The sequence below is a fragment of the Oncorhynchus mykiss genome, chromosome 12 (assembly GCF_057628025.1).
Source record: "Oncorhynchus mykiss isolate SJ-2025 chromosome 12, ASM5762802v1, whole genome shotgun sequence".
Taxonomy (NCBI): Eukaryota; Metazoa; Chordata; class Actinopteri; order Salmoniformes; family Salmonidae; genus Oncorhynchus; species Oncorhynchus mykiss.
The window spans coordinates 17,680,221-17,700,889 of record NC_143033.1 but is presented as its reverse complement, the minus strand read 5'-3'; the positions used below and the strand labels follow the sequence as shown (position 1 = coordinate 17,700,889).

General features: G+C 43.8%; 1 protein-coding gene across 2 annotated transcripts in view; it reads right to left on the bottom strand.

Annotated features, from left to right (window-relative positions):
• Nucleotides 1–19: 19 nt before the first annotated feature.
• LOC110537072 (kinesin-like protein KIF2A) overlaps nt 20–20,669 on the bottom strand; it is a 29,027-nt gene continuing 8,377 nt past the window's right edge. Inside the window, exons 3-20 of one of the 2 annotated variants that reach the window (XR_016484908.1) lie at nt 19,218–19,346; nt 18,874–18,922; nt 10,222–10,353; nt 9,598–9,698; nt 9,417–9,512; nt 9,249–9,306; nt 8,914–9,076; nt 8,088–8,178; nt 6,547–6,610; nt 6,341–6,432; nt 5,880–6,130; nt 5,418–5,733; nt 5,241–5,308; nt 4,843–4,974; nt 2,485–2,638; nt 2,061–2,162; nt 1,822–1,957; nt 20–1,680 (exon numbers count right to left, since the gene is read on the bottom strand). Coding sequence is in view for 1 of the 2 variants with exons in the window: in XM_090191867.1 (XP_090047993.1) it covers nt 1,595–1,680; nt 1,822–1,957; nt 2,061–2,162; nt 2,485–2,638; nt 4,843–4,974; nt 5,241–5,308; nt 5,418–5,733; nt 5,880–6,022; nt 6,341–6,432; nt 6,547–6,610; nt 8,088–8,178; nt 8,914–9,076; nt 9,249–9,306; nt 9,417–9,512; nt 9,598–9,698; nt 10,222–10,353; nt 18,874–18,922; nt 19,218–19,346 (2,112 nt within the window). In the remaining variant the exon portion in view is untranslated. The remainder of the gene's footprint in view (nt 1,681–1,821; nt 1,958–2,060; nt 2,163–2,484; nt 2,639–4,842; nt 4,975–5,240; nt 5,309–5,417; nt 5,734–5,879; nt 6,131–6,340; nt 6,433–6,546; nt 6,611–8,087; nt 8,179–8,913; nt 9,077–9,248; nt 9,307–9,416; nt 9,513–9,597; nt 9,699–10,221; nt 10,354–18,873; nt 18,923–19,217; nt 19,347–20,669) is intronic. The other variant, XM_090191867.1, reaches the window with a different exon arrangement.

Sequence of the window (20,669 nt, the reverse complement as noted above, 5' to 3'; positions counted from 1 at the left end):
TAGCAAAAGGTGCACAATGTCCAGTCAGTCATGTGGTTCTTTATTCTTTACGCCAGGCAGCGTTACATCTGATGCACACATATATTATCATAAGGTACTGTAGTCAAGTCCCAGTTCCACCGCAGCAGCTAGAACCAAACTCAGTCCTCACTATACATCTATCTTCCCTTTATAAACAACTTTCAAATGGGATGGTGGGAGAAAACAGAGACTTTTTACAAGATTCATAGTACCAGGGGATCTCTTCAGTTAATAGCATATTGATTGCCTTGTAAACAGAATGGACAGGATACAACTGAGACTGGGCTTGTTAAGAGGCAGGTTGGTACATAGAAATATTTATCCTGGCAAGAAACACATATCGCAGTCTTCTACAAGCTAGTCATTAGAAGCATTTGTAAGACAGTGTTTCCGAAAGATTTATTCTTTGGCGAGGCGCAACGCCCCCCAAAAGCAACATCAGAAGGTTGAAGACACTGAACATTTCAAATCAGCCTTTTTAGATGTGGGGGGCAACAGTGCTGATCAGGCAGGCCACCTTGCCTAAGAAATGGTAGGAGGAAACACTGGAGGAGAACACGGTCCTAAAGAGTAATGGATTTATGTACAGTAGACACAGGAGGGTACAGTTAGTTCAATGGAGGTTTATAATACAATCAGAGCTGGTTTGTGCATGCATGCATCTGGTTGGCTCCCAGACCAACACCTGATCACTTCCTTAACCCATATAGGCTATATGATCAGAAGAGGTGGTCAGAAAGGTATTTCTTACTAAATCAGTGTTCGTTGCTCTTGGTCCTGGAGAGATTAATGCAGTGTGTGCAGGCTTACCCTAACACATCTTATTCAGCTGCTCACAGTCTTGGGGTTTAGTTGATTTGTTGAATCAGGTGTGTTAGTGCTGGACTGGAAAGAAAGCCTGCACATACTACAACTCTCCAGGAGCAAGATCTAATGAAGTACTTCATAGTTACTGAAATAAGTGGTTTTAATTCTTAAAAAAAAAAAAAAAAAACGATCATATCTCACATTTTAATCTTATAAAAAGGTGCTTAAAAGAAATCCTTCAGTCTTTTCTTTGTTTAAATGAGAAGCGGTCGATAGTCGTTACACCACACAGATACATTACCCATGTACATACAGTCTACAGGGGGATGGAAAGGAGAGGGAATCTGCCCTCGCTTTTACAGATGGATGGATGGATGATATTAACAAGCAGCAATGGGAGGAGCCTGTACATAGAAAATGGTGCAACACCTCATAATCCTTAAATCATAACTTACATTATAGCACTTTGTTCAGGTCTAAACAAGGGTATAAATCCGTTGCTTGTCAACAGTGGTTTCCAGATGTTTTGTGCTGTAAAGCCTTTCACTATACCCCTCTGGACAAATCAAACAATGCTTTATGCCACCACCCACATTTACAAATATACGACCATCGATTAGGGACAATTCACTTATGACATCAGTTATGTCATGCTTATGACAGTCTTAAGTATCCTTTACGCCAGAGGGTTCCAGTTAAGTGTTAGGATTAGTGTGTGTTTGTGTGTACGCGTGTGTGTGTATGTGTGTAGGTGTGTGTGACATGTCTAAAGAGCGCGAGGCCTCTTGGGGTTGATCTGTTTGCTCGCCTGCTCCTCTTCCTGGAGTGTAGAACGGAAACCCTTCACTTTGTCTGAGAGAGAAGGAGAGAAAGGAGGAGAGAGGGGAGGAGAGAAGGGATGCTAAGATAAAAATCAGAAAAATATACTTGCTAATTACTTGCAAATAATGTGACTTATTCTGATCTAGAATCAGTTATAGAATACCCCATTACCTCTGAGCTCAGTGAGGATGTCTATCTTTTGATCCAGGATCTGTTCTAGCTGCGTGGCGTAAGAGTCCACATCATAATCCACCTCTTCTGTCATCTCCAACAACACCTTCTCATCCTCCAGCCAACGGATAGACTCCTGCACCGGACACACACAGAGAATAAAAGACACACCCTGAATAATGTGTGTGATTGTGTATGTGTGTATGTACTTGTGTGTGTTTGTATGTGTGTGTGTGTACCTGGAACACAGCTCGGTGGTCCTCCAGGACCTGTTCCTCCATCTCCACCAGCTGAGACACAGCCTCATGGAAGGTAAAGAGCTGAGGAGACACCTCCTCTTCCTGGGGAGAGAGAGGGGAGATAGATAGAGGAGAAGGAGAGAGAGAGAGAAAAAGGGATGAGAGGGAGGGGAAGGAGAAAGAAAGGAGATAGAGGGAGGGGAGAGAGAGCACAGGAGAGGGGAGAGATTAAGAGAGTCAGAGGGAGGGAGGGAGGGAGGTGTTATGCTGAATTATGAAATCATTCCTATATTGAAGAACCACACACATTTTATCTGACAGTAAAATAAACTGATATTCGTTCATTAGTTGAGAGAGGCAGATTAGAGTACTAGTCAGTACATAGAGAGGTGACTGTATGGAAGGAGTGTGCGTATGTTCTTACGTTCTGTTCACAGAGCAGTTTGAGGTCATCCCTCTGAGGTGAGCTGCCGACCCCCCACTGAGCCTCCAGGACTTCCAGCTGGGTGACGCTGTGACCCCCTCCTCCCCCCCGCCCCTCCATCATCACCCCTGGGTCCACCGTTAGCTCCTTCACCCTGTCGACACACACACATTTTTGTCATTTAGCAGACGCTCTTATCCAGAGCGACTTACAGGAGCAATTAGGATTAAGTGCCATGCTCTAGGGCACATTGACAGATTTTTCACCTAGTAGGCTAAGGGATTCTGGCACACACCACACTCACATTAGTAGGATTCAGTTTTACCTGACCATGTGATCTGACTGATCTGATTGGTTAAAACAGTCAATGAACCAATGGCAATGAATGGACATCTTATTGGCAGACTCAACAGCCTTTTCAAATGACTGCCTCGCTTGGTTCACCAACTACTTTTCTGATAGAGTTCAGTGTGTCAAATCGGAGGGCCTGTTGTCCGGACCTCTGGCAGTCTCTATGGGGGTACCACAGGAGGTACCATCTCTATGGGGGTACCACACATTCATGGGCCAACTTTTTTCTCTGTATATATCAATGACGTCGCTCTTGCTGCTGGTGATTCTCTGATCCACCTCTACTCAGACAACACCATTCTGTATACTTCTGGCCCTTCTTTGGACACTGTGTTAACCACCCTCCAGACAAGCTTCAATGCCATATAACTCTCCTTCCGTGGCCTCCAATTGCTCTTAAATACAAGTAAAACTAAATGCATGCTCTTCAACTGATTGCTGCCCGCCCATCTAGAATCACTACTCTGGACGGTTCTGACTTAGAATATGTGGAGAACTACAAATACCTAGGTGTCTGGTTAGAATGTAAACTCTCCTTCCAAACTCCCATTACGCATCTCCAATCCTAAATTAAATCTAGAATCGGCTTCTTATTTCGCAACAAGTCGTAAAACTGACCATCCTACCGATCCTTGACTTCGGCGATGCCATTTACAAAATAGCCTCCAACACTCTACTCAGCAAACTGGATGTAGTCTATCACAGTGCCATCCATTTTGTTACCAAAGCCCCATATACAACCCACCACTGCAACCTGTATGCTCTCGTTGGTTGGCCCTCGCTTCATCTTCGTCACCAAACCCACTGGCTCCAGGTCATCTATAAATCTTTGCTAGGTAAAGCCCCGCCTTATCTCAGCTCACTGGTCAACATAGCAGCACCCACCCGTAGCACGCGCTCCAGCAGGTATATTTTGCTGGTCATCCCCAAAGCCTTTCCTTCCAGTTCTCTGCTGCCAATGACTGGAATGAATTGCAAAAATCACTGAAGCTGGAGTCTTATATCTCCCTTACTAACTTTAAGCATCAGCTTACAGATCATTGCACCTGTACATAGCCCATCTGTACATAGCCCATCTGTACATAGCCCATCTGTAAATAGCCCATCTGTAAATAGCCCACCCAACTACCTTATTCCCATATTATTTATTTTTTACTCCTTTGCACCCCAGTATCTCTACTTGCACATCTATCACTCCAGTGTTTAATTGCTAAATTGTAATTATTTCGCCACTATGGCCTATTTTTTGCCATTCCTCCCTAATCTTACTACATTTGCACACACTGTATATAGACTTTTCAATTGTGTTATTGACTGTACGTCTGTTTATCCCATGTGTGTTGTTGTTTGTGTCTCGCTGCTTTGATTTATCTTGGCCAGGTCGCAGTTGTAAATGAGAACTTATAGCTCAACTGGCCTACCTGGTTAAATATATATTTTTTAAACATTCTCAGGCACAAGAGTGAAGGACAAGCTGGGAATGAAAAACATTAAAAACAAAACACCGCTTCTGAAATGAATGAAAGAGTTAAACATAGATGAAATGAATGAAAGAAAGAAAGAGTTAAACATAGATGAAATGCAATAAATGAATGAAAGGGTAAAATATATAATCATGCCACAACTCAGTTCTGACAAACTGAAACTGAATGACCAATGCTGGTTAAATAAATGATATAAAACAAGCTGTAAAACGTGAGGCCGTGTAAGTTTGGAGCCATCCCTTACTAATATGGACACCAGACATTAGCAACCCTTAAGATGATGGTTAATAGAAAAGAAAGGGGTTAAAAAGGAAATGAAAGGAGTAGATCAAAGTTACCCCTGGTCCAGGATCAGATTGATATCATTTTTAATCACCTGATTGGCCTTATAGTTATTACACGGTTACAGTTAATTTGATCCTAGGTCTGTGTTTAGGGGTAACCTCTTCCTGGAGTGAAATGAGAGGCAGAACAGAGGACAGGTACATGATGGTAGCTAGTAGAAGTCGTAGAGAGGAGAGACCTGGTGGGAGAGTTGGGAAAGTCATCGTACTCGTAGGTGTTAGTGGGGGAGAGTTCAGCACGACCCCCACCTCCACCACCCTGCTGCTGGGAGAAGGGGATGTCTGACGGGCTGATCCCAAACTCCTTCACTCTGTTTGGAGAGGGGGAGAGAGACACACACAGATCAATGCACACACACACACACACACACACACACACACACACACAGGATCCGGTCAGGATAAGGGTTAATGTTTTGGCTCGTATCAAGAAGGGAAAGTGAGGAGAGGAAGAATATTCTGCAATGACAACTTGAATTAATTAAACTTCTCCCCATTGACTAACAGTCTTAGTAATTAGTAGTAGGTGAGATGTAGACAGTCTGTTAGGTTGAGGTTAGGCAGGTGAATATCTCACCTGTTGGCGTATCTCAGAGTGTTTAGAGTGTTTTCACAGGAAGCCATTCCAGGAGATATAGTGGCAATCTGTGGGGGGATTAGCAGTTGGTACATCATTAGAAAATCATTATCGTAGGTGCTTTGTGGATAAACAGCAAACCAGGCCAGTAGTTAAAGGAGGTGTATATTATGTCACCATGCATGTCCTGGAGTTCTCCCCGATGAAGGAGTCTCTGAGGACCTGGGTCAGCTTGCTGGCTCTGAACGGGGTGTGGGGCTTGTTCCGACCCAGAGCCCTGATACACTCCTTGAGTGCCAGCAGACTCTTGTTGATCTCAGCCCCCTCCAGGCGTGTCTGGCGGTCAGCGCTGGATGTGTCGGCACCCCTCTCGTTCCCCGCCAAGTCAATCAGCGAGAACTTGCCGTGCATCTTCCCTCGCCGCCGCAAAATGATCTGGAACACAGCGTGGCTACGGGACGAGTGGGCATTGGCCGAGGTCTGACCTGACGTCCTGGGAGAGAGATATTGGAGAGAGAGATCGACAATAAACAGCAGGAAAAGAGACAAAATTAGGAGAAATTAGACGATTTTTAAAAATCTTTTAGAACATAAAATGGCAATCTATTAAATAATCCCTCTCTTCCTCTGTGGTTTTACCTGCAGCTGTTTCCGACCTCTATGAGTTTGAGGACGTCTTCAGTACATTTGACGTCTCTTTCCTGCAGCCCCACCACCTGCACCTGCTGCTTCCCATCCTCCAGAACCCTCAGCTTGGCTTTCCGGTTCAGCAGGTCAAACACCTAGACAACCACAAGACAACGACAACACAACAACGCGGCCAGGTTAACACAACCACAACCATCCTCCAGAACCCTCAGCTTGGCTTTCCGGTTCAGCAGGTCAAACACCTAGACAACCACAAGACAACGACAACACAACAACGCGGCCAGGTTAACACAACCACAACCATCCTCCAGCACACGCAGCTTGGCTTTATGTTCATACAAATAGATAGAACACTTAAATAACTACAACCACAAGATAACCATACACGGTCATATAAACACGGTCAACACATCCTCCAGGGGGCTTGAAGATATATTGGTCACTTCACTTGCCTTCCCGCTGTAGATCTCAAAGAAGGTGGCGAAGACATTGAGGTCTAACTTCTTGTAGTTTGGCTTCTTCAACATGAGAAACACATCTCTCGCTGCACAGAGAGAAAAGGGTTTCACTGAAGAGACAACTTTACACAGAAGGAACACGTTTTAACTCAAGAAAAGCAACTTTATCCGTAGAGAGAGATATGGTGTAGTGTTCGTACCAGCCAGCGCGTAGACTCCTTTAGAACAGTCCTGGTTCTTCCCAGAGAAGTCTCCTCCCATTGTCTGAAAGGGAAAGGGGTTGAGTCTCCTCTCAAACAAAGGCAATGGGCCAAAAAAAGAAAGACTAGAAAGTGTGTGATAACAAACATACAGTATATGCTTTAACAAGTTAGGCCAGACAAAATGTATATATTTTTAAAACCTTTTACTGCCGTGGGCAAAATCAGGGTCACACAGTGTGTTTCTTGGTAGCCTTAAACACATTTTATGCTTAATAAAATGCAATAATGTTTATTAATTCTGAAATTCTGAAAAATAGAAATAATATTCCACCCCTGAGGCCACTAGAGTGCGATTTGGTCATCTGACTGCAGGTAAGTCCAGCTTCACATAAAAACAACAATGAAGAAAGGTTGAATAAAGACTTCAAGATGAATAGAAGCTGAAGCAGCTTATTACAGTAAGATGCCTCTAGTAGACTGCTATATATTTCAGATAGCACATCCGTTATAAAAAACTATGTCTCCAGAAAATGTCTAAAACTCAGCCGGGACATATCCAACTGCTGACAGCAATTCTTTACCATTCGGCCATCAGATTTGCCACCAATGCTCCTTATAGGACACATCACTACACTCTATACTCCTCTGTAAACTGGTCATCTCTGTATACCCATCGCAAGACCCACTGGTTGATGCTTATTGATAAAACCCTTTAGGCCTCGCTCCCCCCCTATCTGAGATATCTACTGCAGCCGTCATCCTCCACATACAACACCCGTTCTGCCTGTCACATTCTGTTAAATGTCCCAAAGCACACACATCCCTGGGTCGCTCGTCTTTTCAGTTCGCTGCAGCTTACGACTGGAACGAGCTGCAACAAACACTCAAACTGGACAGTTTTATCTCCATCTCTTCATTCAAAGACTCAGTCATGGACACTCTTACTGACAGTTGTGGCAGATTTGCGTGATGTATTGTTGTCTCTACCTCCTCGCCTTTGTGCTGTTGTCTGTGCCCAATAATGTTTGTACCATGTTATGAGCTGCTACCATGTTGTGCTGCTGCCATGTTGTATTGCTACCATGCTGTGTTGTCATGCCTTGTTATGTTGTTGTCTTAGGCCTCTCTTTATGGTGTTATGGTGTTGTGGTGCTATATTTTTATTTTTAATCCCAGCCTTTTGGTAGGCCGTCATTGTAAATAAGAATTTGTTCTTAACTGACTTGCCTAGTTAAATAAAGGTTAAATAAAATAAATAAATACATGTATTTAATAAAAGGGGTAACATGACCAGGACCCAAACTTTAGTCCCTGTGACTGTCATTCCAAAACTATTATACCAAAAGTGTAAAATCTTTTGTTGTATTAAGGTTGTTTAGTATTTTTGTAAGTGGTTCAAATAGTATTTCATTTTAATTTGTTTTTATCTTTTATTAGCTTGCCTCACTTTTCAAAAAATGTAATCCGTTAAACAGTAAATAAACTTTGTAAGGCCTTAGCATTAAAAATCCAACACACACTGAAAGTGTTCAACTCACATGTGTTTTCCCACTTCCTGTCTGTCCATAGGCGAAGCAGGTGGCCATGCCCCTCTCAAAGATGGTCTCAACCAGTGGCCGGGCAGTGAACCTTGGGAACGAGGGAAGAAATGCTTTAGATAGGTCAACCAAATCACAGTAAAGATAATTTAAAATTACAATATTATACACTACCAGTCAAAAGTTTTAGAACACCTACTCATTCAAGGGTTTTTCTTTATTTTTACTATTTTCTACATTGTAGAATAATAGTGAAGACATCAAAACTATGAATTAACACGTATGGAATCATGAAGTAACCAAAAAAATATATTTTACATTTGAGATTCTTCAAATAGCCACCCTTTGCCTTGATGACAGATTTGCACACTCTTGGCATTCTCTCAACCAGCTTCATAAGGTACCTGGAAGGCATTTCAATTGCCTTCTTAAAAGTTAATTTGTGGAATTTCTTTCCTTCTTAATGCGTTTGAGCCAATCAATTGTGTTGTGACAAGGTAAGGGGGTATACAGACAAAAACCCTATTTGGTAAAAGATCAAGTCCATATTATGGCAAGAACAGCTCAAATAAGCAAAGAGAAACGACAGTCCATCATTACCTTCTTCAAGTGCAGTTGCAAAAACCATCAAGCGCTATGATGAAACTGGCTCTCACAATGTAGAAAATAGTAAAAACAAAGAAAAACCCTTGAATGAGGTGTTGTAAAACTTTTGACCGGTAGTGTACTTTGGAATAAATGATGCATTTATCTCAATGGAAGATCTGACTCATACACACAAGAATTTGGCCCAGTTCACACGATTCTTTTTGTTCTTGAAATGTACCTGTAGACCATGTCGTTGTCGGTGCTGTCGTCAAAGGCGTAGTCGAAGCGGAAGGTCTGGTTCTCCAGGTACCTGGTCAGGTCAACCTTCTGCTTGGGCTCATGGACCATCACCACATCCTTACTGGGGATGGTGATCACATCCAGGTCCTTCATCGTCAACTCTGAGGGGTGAGGTGAAAAGGAGTTCTGAATAACCCACTTTTGAAATAGAAAGAATGTTCTCAAGTGAAAGAGTGAGGAGTATGATGCTGTTAAATCTCTGCATGTAAAATACCATCTGACCATGAAGCAGTTGGTGTGCCTGTGTCGGATTTATGAAATTCTGATACTTACCTTTTTTATTGAGGGGCCGTGCTCGTACACACACACATATCCTGTGCTCCTCATCGATCTGAAAGGTGAAACAAAATCATACGTACAAGATGTGATTCAGCGAGCGGCAAATGAAGACGTGTCACCACTCTATCTATGAAAGTAGATCTACAGCTAACATATACATACCAGATCAGCAGTGGTTAGAGGCCTGTAGTCAAGACTGGCTCTGAAGTCTCTGATCATACACATGATCTCATAGTTTGGTACAGTCACATCTACCTCCTGGGAGAGAATGGCACACGGTTAAAAGTGTGTGTGTGTGTGTTGGTGTGTGTGTGACGGTGTGTGTTTGTGTGTGTGACCCTGCCTGTGCTTTCTTCTCTCTCAGCTCCTGTTGTTGTAGTCGCCTCCTCTCTCTCTTCTCCTGCAGTTTCTCCACCTCCTTCACACAGTTGGATTTCCGCCGCGCTGAAACAGTTCAGGGAAGACAATAATCAAAAATATTCTAGTAGTGATCCATTTTGTTTGTACCGTCTGTCCTTTTTCAATACACTTCAACGCTCTTTAGAGGCAAATGCACAAGACAAGCAAAATATAAAAGCATGAGCGCTAAGCAACACATTCAAAAACATTGCAATAAAAGTGAAGCCCACCCCTCCAGGATAGTGGATATACAGAGAGAAATTACAACAGCTCAGTGAAAGAGCTATTCTCTGGCTGCCTCTCTGTTCTTTCAGAAGTACAGCATGGCTAATAGGCCTATCAGTGTCTTTCTGCCTGGGAACATTATATCACTGGGCATGTGTCCCATCGTAACCCACCAGGGGGAACAACACACAGCAGAGAGCTCTGAAACCAGGGTTTACACTAATAGGAAATGAAAACGACTGGCCGTTAGCATGGCAATGTATTTAGCAATAACCAGGACTATTTAGCAATACTCAGCTGGAGTGTGTGTATGTGTATGTGTGTGTGTGTGTGTGTGTATTACCGTTCTGCTGTTGTTGTAGTGTCATCTGCTGTGTCTGTAGGGCTGTGAGTGCTGCAGGTGGGGGTGGTTCTGGTTGGCTTTGCTGGTGCTGTATTTGACTGGGTCTGGCTCGCGTAGTCCCTACTGCTGCGGCTGGAGACACACAACATCATTCACAATACAGTTTAGTCATTATTAGTACATTGTTTAGTAAATGCACATTGAGTACATCCCATATTATCTTTGGACACCACGCTTTCATCTCGTTTAATTGTATGTATTATAAATTCAGAATATGAGTAATGACTGTCAAATTTCTGCAGTGTCATCAACAGGTTATTATCTCTTTTCAATTACTAAGCTAGCTATCTCTCCCCAGACCCTCTCTCTCCTTTCTATTGCTAAGCTAGCTATCTCTCCCCAGACCCTCTCTCTCCTTTCTATTGCTAAGCTAGCTATCTCTCCACAGACCCTCTCTCTCCTTTCTATTGCTAAGCTAGCTATCTCTCCCCAGACAATCTCTCTCCTTTCTATTGCTAAGTTAGCTATCTCTCCCCAGACCCTCTCTCTCCTTTCTATTGCTAAACTAGCTATCTCTCCCCAGACCCTCTCTCTCTTTTCCATTACTAAGCTAGCTATCTCTCCCCAGACCCTCTCTCGCTCCTTTCCATTGCTAAGCTAGCTATCTCTCCCCAGACCCTCTCTCTCATTTCTATTGCTAAGCTAGCTATCTCTCCCCAGACCCTCTCTCTCCTTTCTAGTACTAAGCTAGCTAGCTCTCCCCAGACCCTCTCTCTCTCCTTTCCATTACTAAGCTAGCTATCTCTCCCCAGAACCTCTCTCTCCTTTCTATTACTAAGCTAGCTATCTCTCCCCAGACCCTCTCTCTCATTTCTATTGCTAAGCTAGCTATCTCTCCCCAGACCCTCTCTCTCCTTTCTAGTACTAAGCTAGCTATCTCTCCCCAGACCCTCTCCCTCTCCTTTCCATTACTAAGCTAGCTATCTCTCCCCAGAACCTCTCTCTCCTTTCCATTACTAAGCTAGCTATCACTCCCCAGACCCTATTGCTCTCCTTTCCATTACTAAGCTAGCTATCTCTCCCCAGACCCTCTCTCCTTTCCATTACTAAGCTAGCTATCACTCCCCACTCTCTCATTTCCATGACTAAGTTAGCTATCTCTCCCCAGACCCTCTCTCTCCTTTCTATTGCTAAGCTAGCTATCTCTCCACAGACCCTCTCTCTCCTTTCTATTGCTAAGCTAGCTATCTCTCCCCAGACACTCTCTCTCCTTTCTATTGCTAAGTTAGCTATCTCTCCCCAGACCCTCTCTCTCCTTTCTATTGCTAAACTAGCTATCTCTCCCCAGACCCTCTCTCTCTTTTCCATTACTAAGCTAGCTATCTCTCCCCAGACCCTCTCTCGCTCCTTTCCATTGCTAAGCTAGCTATCTCTCCCCAGACCCTCTCTCTCATTTCTATTGCTAAGCTAGCTATCTCTCCCCAGACCCTCTCTCTCCTTTCTAGTACTAAGCTAGCTAGCTCTCCCCAGACCCTCTCTCTCTCCTTTCCATTACTAAGCTAGCTATCTCTCCCCAGAACCTCTCTCTCCTTTCTATTACTAAGCTAGCTATCTCTCCCCAGACCCTCTCTTTCATTTCTATTGCTAAGCTAGCTATCTCTCCCCAGACCCTCTCTCTCCTTTCTAGTACTAAGCTAGCTATCACTCCCCAGACCCTATTGCTCTCCTTTCCATTACTAAGCTAGCTATCTCTCCCCAGACCCTCTCTCCTTTCCATTACTAAGCTAGCTATCACTCCCCACTCTCTCATTTCCATGACTAAGTTAGCTATCTCTCCCCAGACCCTCTCTCTCCTTTCCATTACTAAGCTAGCTATCTCTCCCCAGACCTTCACTTTCTCTCTCTCCTTTCCATTACTAAGTTAGCTATCTCTCCCCAGACCCTCTCTCTCCTTTCCATTACTAAGCTAGCTATCTCTCCCCAGACCTTCACTTTCTCTCTCTCCTTTCCATTACTAAGCTAGCTATCTCTCCCCAGACCCTCTCTCTCCTTTCCATTACTAAGCTAGCTATCTCTCCCCAGACCTTCTCTCTCATTTCCATTACTAAGCTAGCTATCACTCCCCACTCTCTCTCTCTCTCCTTTCCATTACTAAGCTAGCTATCACTCCCCACTCTCTCATTTCCATGACTAAGTTAGCTATCTCTCCCCAGACCCTCTCTCTCCTTTCTATTGCTAAGCTAGCTATCTCTCCACAGACCCTCTCTCTCCTTTCTATTGCTAAGCTAGCTATCTCTCCCCAGACACTCTCTCTCCTTTCTATTGCTAAGTTAGCTATCTCTCCCCAGACCCTCTCTCTCCTTTCTATTGCTAAACTAGCTATCTCTCCCCAGACCCTCTCTCTCTTTTCCATTACTAAGCTAGCTATCTCTCCCCAGACCCTCTCTCGCTCCTTTCCATTGCTAAGCTAGCTATCTCTCCCCAGACCCTCTCTCTCATTTCTATTGCTAAGCTAGCTATCTCTCCCCAGACCCTCTCTCTCCTTTCTAGTACTAAGCTAGCTAGCTCTCCCCAGACCCTCTCTCTCTCCTTTCCATTACTAAGCTAGCTATCTCTCCCCAGAACCTCTCTCTCCTTTCTATTACTAAGCTAGCTATCTCTCCCCAGACCCTCTCTTTCATTTCTATTGCTAAGCTAGCTATCTCTCCCCAGACCCTCTCTCTCCTTTCTAGTACTAAGCTAGCTATCACTCCCCAGACCCTATTGCTCTCCTTTCCATTACTAAGCTAGCTATCTCTCCCCAGACCCTCTCTCCTTTCCATTACTAAGCTAGCTATCACTCCCCACTCTCTCATTTCCATGACTAAGTTAGCTATCTCTCCCCAGACCCTCTCTCTCCTTTCCATTACTAAGCTAGCTATCTCTCCCCAGACCTTCACTTTCTCTCTCTCCTTTCCATTACTAAGTTAGCTATCTCTCCCCAGACCCTCTCTCTCCTTTCCATTACTAAGCTAGCTATCTCTCCCCAGACCTTCACTTTCTCTCTCTCCTTTCCATTACTAAGCTAGCTATCTCTCCCCAGACCCTCTCTCTCCTTTCCATTACTAAGCTAGCTATCTCTCCCCAGACCTTCTCTCTCATTTCCATTACTAAGCTAGCTATCACTCCCCACTCTCTCTCTCTCTCATTTCCATTACTAAGTTAGCTATCTCTCCCCAGACCCTCTCTCTCTTTTCCATCTGTGTATTTGTATATTTAGACTATTGCTAAAGATATCATGGTCTTTCTCGCTCTCTGTCTTGCTCCCTACAGATATCGTGGTCTCTCTCTCCAGATATCACGGTGCCTGAGGGCTATTTTCCCCATGTATTCACAGTTTCTGCTTTTTTTGAAGTTTCAGAAATATTTGCAAAGTGTTATAACACTCTCATTCAAGGGTTTTTCTATATTTTTACTATTTTCTACATTGTAGAACAATAGTTAAGACATCAAAACTATGAAATAACACATTTGGAATCATGTAGTAACCCCAAAAAAGTGTTAAACAAATCAAAATATATTCTTCAAATAGCCACCCTTTTCCTTGATAACAGCTTTGCACACTCTTGGCATTCTCTGAACCAGCTTCATGAGGTAGTCACCTGGAAGGCATTTAAATTAACAGGTGTGCCTTGTTAAAATTTAATTTGGTGGAATTTCTTTCCTTCTTAATGCATTTGAGCCAATCAGTTGTGAAGGTAGGGGGGGTATACCGAAGATAGCCCTATTTGGTAAAAGACCAAGTCCATTTTATGACAGCTCAAATAAGCAAAGAAAAACAACAGTCCATCATTACTTTAAGACATGAAGGTCAGTCAATAAGGAAAATTTCAAGAACTTTGAAAGTTTCTTCAAGTGCAGTCGCGAAAACCATCAAATCAAGTTCTATTGGTCACATACACATGGTTAGCAGATGTTAATGTGAGTGTAGCGAAATGCTTGACCTTCTAGTTCCGACCATGCAGTAATATCTAACAAGTAATCTAACAATTTCACAACAACTACCTTATACACACACGTGTAAAGGAATGAATAAGAATATGTACATAAAGATATATGAATGAACGATGGCCGAACGGCATAGGCAAGATGCAGTAGATGGTATAGAGAACAGTATATACATATGAGATGAGTAATGTAGGGTATGTAAACATTATATAAAGTGGCTAGTGATAAGTTGATTAAGTTGACCCTCTGCCGTTTCCTGAAGTCCACGATCATCTCCTTTGCTTTGTTAAATGTTTCCATTATTAAAGTGGCTGGAGTTGAGTCAGTATGTTGGCAGCAGCCACTCAATGTTAGTTATGGCTGTTTAACAGTCTGATGGCCTTGAGATAGAAGCTGTCTCAGGGTCCCCGCTTTGATGCACCTGTACTGACCTCGCCTTCTGGATGATAGCGGGGTGAACAGACAGTGGCTCGGGTGGTTGTTGTCCTTGATTATCTTTTTGGCCTTCCTGTGACATCGGGTGGTGTAGGTGTCCTGGAGGGCAGGTAGTTTGCACCCGGTGATGCGTTGTGCAGACCTCACTACACTCTGGAAAGCCTTCCGGTTATGGGCGGAGCAGTTGCCGTACCAGGTGGTGATACAGCCCGACAGGATGCTCTCGATTGTGCATCTGTAAAAGTTTGTGAGTGTCTTTGGTGACAAGCCAAATTTCTTCAGCCTCCTGAGGTTGAAGAGGCGCTGCTGCGCCTTCTTCACCACGCTGTCTGTGTGGGTGGACCAATTCAGTTTGTCTGTGATGTGTACGCTGAGGAACTTAAAACTTTCCACCTTCTCCACTGCTGTCCCGTCGATGTGGATAGAGGGCTGCTCCACGATCATCTCCTTTGCTTTGTTGACGTTGAGTGTGAATTATTTTCCTGACACCACACTCCGAGGGCCCTCACTTCCTCCCTGTAGGCGTCTCGTCGTTGTTGGTAATCAAGCCTACCACTGTAGTGTCGTCTGCAAACTTGATGATTGAGTTGGAGGTGTGCATGGCCACGCAGTCATGGGTGAACAGGGAGTACAGGAGAGGGCTGAGAACGCACCCTTGTGGGGCCCCAGTGTTGAGGATCAGCGGGGTGGAGATGTTGTTTCCTACCCTCACCACCTGGGGGCGGCCAGTCAGGTAGTCCAGGACCCAGTTGCACAGGGTGGGGTCAAGACCCAGGGTCTCAAGCTTAATGATGAGTTTGGAGGGTACTATGGTGTTAAATGCTGAGCTGTAGTCGATGAACAGCATTCTTACATAGGTATTCCTGTTGTCCAGATGGGTTAGGGCAGGGTGCAGTGTGATTGCGATGGCGTCGTCTGTGGACCTATTTGGGCGGAAAGCAAATTGGAGTGGGTCTAGGGTGTCAGGTAGGGTGGAGGTGATAAGGTCCTTGACTAGTCTCTCAAAGCACTTCATGATGATGGAAGTGAGTGCTACGGGGCAATAGTCATTTAGCTCAGTTACCTTAGCTTTCTTGGGAACAGGAACAATGGTGGCCCTCTTGAAGCATGTAGGAACAGCAGACTGGGATAAGGATTGATTGAATATGTCCGTAAACACACCAGCCAGCTGGTCTGCGCATTCTCTGAGGCCGTGGCTGGGGATGCCTTCTGGGCCGGCAGCCTTGCGAGGGTTAACACGTTTAAATGTTTTACTCACGTTAGCTGCAGTGAAGGAGAACCCACAGGTTTTGGTAGCGGGCCGTGCCAGTGGCACTGTATTGTCCTCAAAGCGAGCAAAGAAGTTGTTAAGTTTGTCTGGGAGCAAGACATCGTGGTCCGCGATGGGGCTGGTTTTCCTTTTGTGGTCCGTGATTGACTGTAGACCCTGCCACACACCTCTCGTGTCTGAGCTGTTGAATTGCGACTACTTTATTGCTATACTGACGCTTAGCTTGTTTGATTGCCTTGCGGAGGGAATAGCTACACTGTTTGTATTCGGTCATGTTTCCGGTCACCTTGCCATGATTAAAAGCAGTGGTTCGCGCTTTCAGTTTTGAGCGAATGCTGCATTCAATCCACGGTTTCTGGTTGGGGAAGGTTTTAATAGACGCTGTGGGTACAACATCATCGATGCACTTGCTAATAAACTCGCTCACCGAATCAGCGTATTCATCAATGTTATTGTCCAACGCTATGCGGAACATATCCCAGTCCACATGATCGAAGCAATCTTGAAGCGTGGAATCCGATTGGTCGGACCAGCGTTGAACAGACCTGAGCACGGGCACTTCCTGTTTTAGTTTCTGCCTATAGGCTGGAAGCAACAGAATGGAGTCGTGTGACAGATTTTCTGAAAAGAGGGCGGAGAAGGTCTTTGTATGCGTCGCGGAAGTTAGAATAACAATGATCCAGGGTTTTGCCAGCTCGGGTTGCTCATTCGATATGCTGATAAAATTTAGGGAGCCTTGTTTTCAGATTAGCCTTGTTAAAATCCCCAGCTACAATAAATGCAGCATCAGGATATGTGGTTTCCAGTTTACATAGAGTAAAATTAAGTTCTTTCAGGGCTGTCGATGTGTCTGCTTGTGATTTATGATCGAAAATAATTCTCTTGGTAGATAATGCGGTCGGCATTTGACTGTAAGGAATTCTAGGTCGGGTGTACAAAAGGACTTGAGTTCCTGTATGTTGTTATGATCACACCACGTTTCATTAATCATAAGGCATACACCCCTGCCCTTCTTACCAGAGAGTTTGTTTCTGTCGGCGAGATGCGTGAAGAACCCAGGTGGCTGTACCGAATCTGATGACGTATCCCGAGTGAGCCATGTTTCCGTGAAACAAAGAACGGTACAATCTCTGATGTCTCTCTGGAAGGCAACCCGTGCTCGGATTTCATCTACTTTGTTGTCAAGAGACTGGACATTGGCTAGTAGTATACTTGAGAGCGGTGCGCGATGTGCCCGTCTACGGAGCCTGACCAGAAGACCGCTCCGTCTGCCCCTTCTGCGGCGCCGTTGTTTTGTGTCGCCAGCTGGGATCCGATCCATTGTCCTGGGTGGTGGACCAAACAGAGGATCTGATCCATTGTCCAGAGGATCCGCTTCAGGAAAGTTGTATTCCTGGTCGTAATGTAATGTTGGCGAGTTGACTTTGCTCTTATATCCAATAGTTCCTCCCGACTGTATGTAATAAAACTTAAGATTTCCTGGGGTAACAATGTAAGAAATAACACACATCAAGTGCTGTGATGACACTGGCTCTCATGAGGACCTCGACAGGAAAGAAAGACCCAGAGTTACCTCTGCTGCAGAGGATAAGTTCATTTAAGTTACCAGCCTTAGAAATTGCAGCCCAAATAATTGCTTCACAGAGTTCAAGTAACAGACACATCTCAACATCAACTGTTCAGAGGAGACTGTGTGAATCAGGCCTTCATGGTCGAATTGCTGCAAAGAAACCACTACTAAAGGACACTAATAATAAGAAGAGACTTGCTTGGGCCAAGAAACATGAGCAATGGACATTAGACAGGTGGAAATAGGTCATTTGCTCTGGAGTCCAAATTGGAGATTTTTGGTTCCAACCACCGTGTCTTTGTGAGACGCGGTGTGGGTGAACGGATGATCTCCGCATGTGTATTTCCCACCGTAAAGCATGGAGGAGGAGGTGTTATGGTGTGGGGATGCTTTGCTGGTGACACTGTTGGTGATTTATTTAGAATTCAAGGCATATTTAACCAGCATGGCTACCACCACATTCTGCAGCGATACGCCATCCCATCTGGTTTGGGCTTAGTGGGACTATCATTTGTTTTTCAACAAGACAATAACCCAACACACCTCCAGGCTGTGTAAGGGCTATTTTACTACGAAGGAGAGTGATGGAGTGCTGCATCAGAGGATCTGGCCTCCACAATCCCACAACCTCAACCAAATTGAGATGTTTTGGGATGAGTCAGACTGCAGAGTGAAGGAAAAGCAGTGCTCAGGATATGTGGGAACTCCTTCAAGACTGTTGGAAAAGCATTCCAGGTGAAGCTGGTTGAGAGAATGCCAAGAGTGTGCAAAGCTGTCATCAAGAAAAAGGGTGGCTATTTGAAGAATCTCCAATATATTTAGATTTGTTTAACACTTTTTTGGTTACTACATGATTCCCCATATGTGTTATTTCATAGTTCTGATGTCTTCACTATTATTCTACAATGTAGAAAATAGTAAAAATAAAGAAAAACCCTTGTTCTAAAACGTTTGATCGGTAGTGTATATCCATACCCAGTGCATTCATCTTAAGATGGCTAACCACATATCACAGTCAAATATACAGGATACCATCATTCCATTATAGATAAACAATGGATATGTAGCATTTTGTTAAAAATATATAAAAAAATATTATTCACATTTAAAATCTATGAATGAAAAATCTGAGAACAGCAATATTTTACACACACACATGAAGGTACTCATTACCAATCATTACTATTGAAAAAACACAAATATGAAAAACTGGTGATTATAGCATTTTGGAAATAAACTCTTCAAATAGAGATCTACTATCATTACTTTCATGGTACAGTGGGTCAGTATGATGTTATGTAGCAGCCTGGTTGAATCCAGTGTTACATTGTGTACAGACTGTGGAACACGAGGAATCTTGGAGACCAATGTTCTGTTGAAGCTTTCTTACCTCTGTTTGCTGGGGTTTCAGTCTTGGGGGGCGCTATTGTTCGTCGGTTCTACAAGAGACAAATGAATACAACATGAACTTAAAGAAGAAGATGTGACACATGCTATACTTAAAACTATACTGTACAGCCACAGGAGGTTGGTGGCACCTTAATTGGGGAGAACGGCCTTGTGGTAATGGCTGGAGCGGAATTAGTGGAATGGTATCAAATGGTCTCCATGTGTTTGATGCAATTCCATTTGCGCCGTACCAGCTATTATTATGAGCCGTACTCCCCTCAGCAGCCTCCACCGGTACAGACATATGGCTATTGGCCACAGTATAGGACATTATAATTGAATGACCTTGGGTGGCTTGATTTGTTTAGCAGCGGAGGAGATGGAGGAAGCAGGAGGAGGGGTTTCAGGACTCTGTGCTACCTCCTCTTCAGGAGCCACATCAGGGTTCAGAGCAAATATGCTCTCCAGGTCTATCTGCATGGGGAGAGAGTACAACATGTCAAAACTCTGTTCCAGCCTCTCCAACCTAATGTGTGTTTGTATGTATATACAGTGGGGTCTGGAATTATTGAATCCCTTGTTAAAGATTAGCAAGAAATACTGTATAAAATAAATAAAACAAATACTGAGCTTTTTACAATGCATGGTTTGGAATTCCCATTGTTAGAGCCTATCCTGCCCATGACATACTAGGCAACATACATGGCCAGTACATTCATTAAAAGTGCCATTGTCACGCACTGGCCTTAGTATTCTGTGTTTTCGTTAGTATTTTGGTGAGGCCAGGGTGTGACATGGGGATTTATGTGGTTGGTTTTGTCTGGGGTTGTTTGTAGTTATGGGATTGTGGTTAGAGTAGTACTCTAGGTAAGTCTATGGTTGCCTAGAGTGGTTCTCAATCAGAGGCAGGAGTTTATCGTTGTCTCTGATTGGGAACCATATTCAGGCAGCCATATTCTTTAGGTCTCTTGTGGGTGATTGTTCCTGTCTTTGTGTTTGTGGCACCAGATAGGACTGTTTCGTTTTTTTCACGTTTCTTGTTTTGTAGATTGTTGTACTTTCATCTTTATTAAAGATGTACAAAACTAACCACGCTGCATTTTGGTCCGCCTCTCTTTCCCCAGAAGAAAACCGTTACAGCCATTGTTTACATCGTTACCTAGCAGCGTACTACTACTACCACCGGTAACTCCTCATGGATGATTTAAAAGTAACTTTTGATATTTATTTATTTTTACATTTGAAGAATGGTGCCAACAAGAAGAGGAGGTTATGAAAGAAATGAAACAAGAAGAAGAGGAAGTGGACCAGGAACCAAAGCCAAGAGAGAGAGATTTTGTTTAACATGTAATTCCCCAAAAATCTGATAAAGATAGGGGTCAAAATGACTGGATCCCCTGTTTTCAATACTCCAGCACCCTCCCCTTGTGAGGATAATGACAATGAGCCTTTTTCTAAAATGTTTTATGAGATTGGAGAACACATTGGGAGTGATCTTAGACCATTCCTCCATACCTAATCTTTCCAGATCCTTGATATCCTTTGTCTGCGCTTATGGCAGCTTCATTAAATAGTACCCGCAAAACACCAGTCTCAATGTCAAGAGTGAAGAGACGACTCCGGGATGCTGGCCTTCTAGGCTGAGTTCCTCTGTCCAGCGTCTGTTCTTTTGTCCATCTTAATCTTTTATTTTGATTGGCCAGTCTGAGAAATGGCTTTTCCTTTGCAACTCTGCCTAGAAGGCCAGCATCCCGGAGTCGTCTCTTCACTGTTGGCGTTGAGACTGGTGTTTTGCGG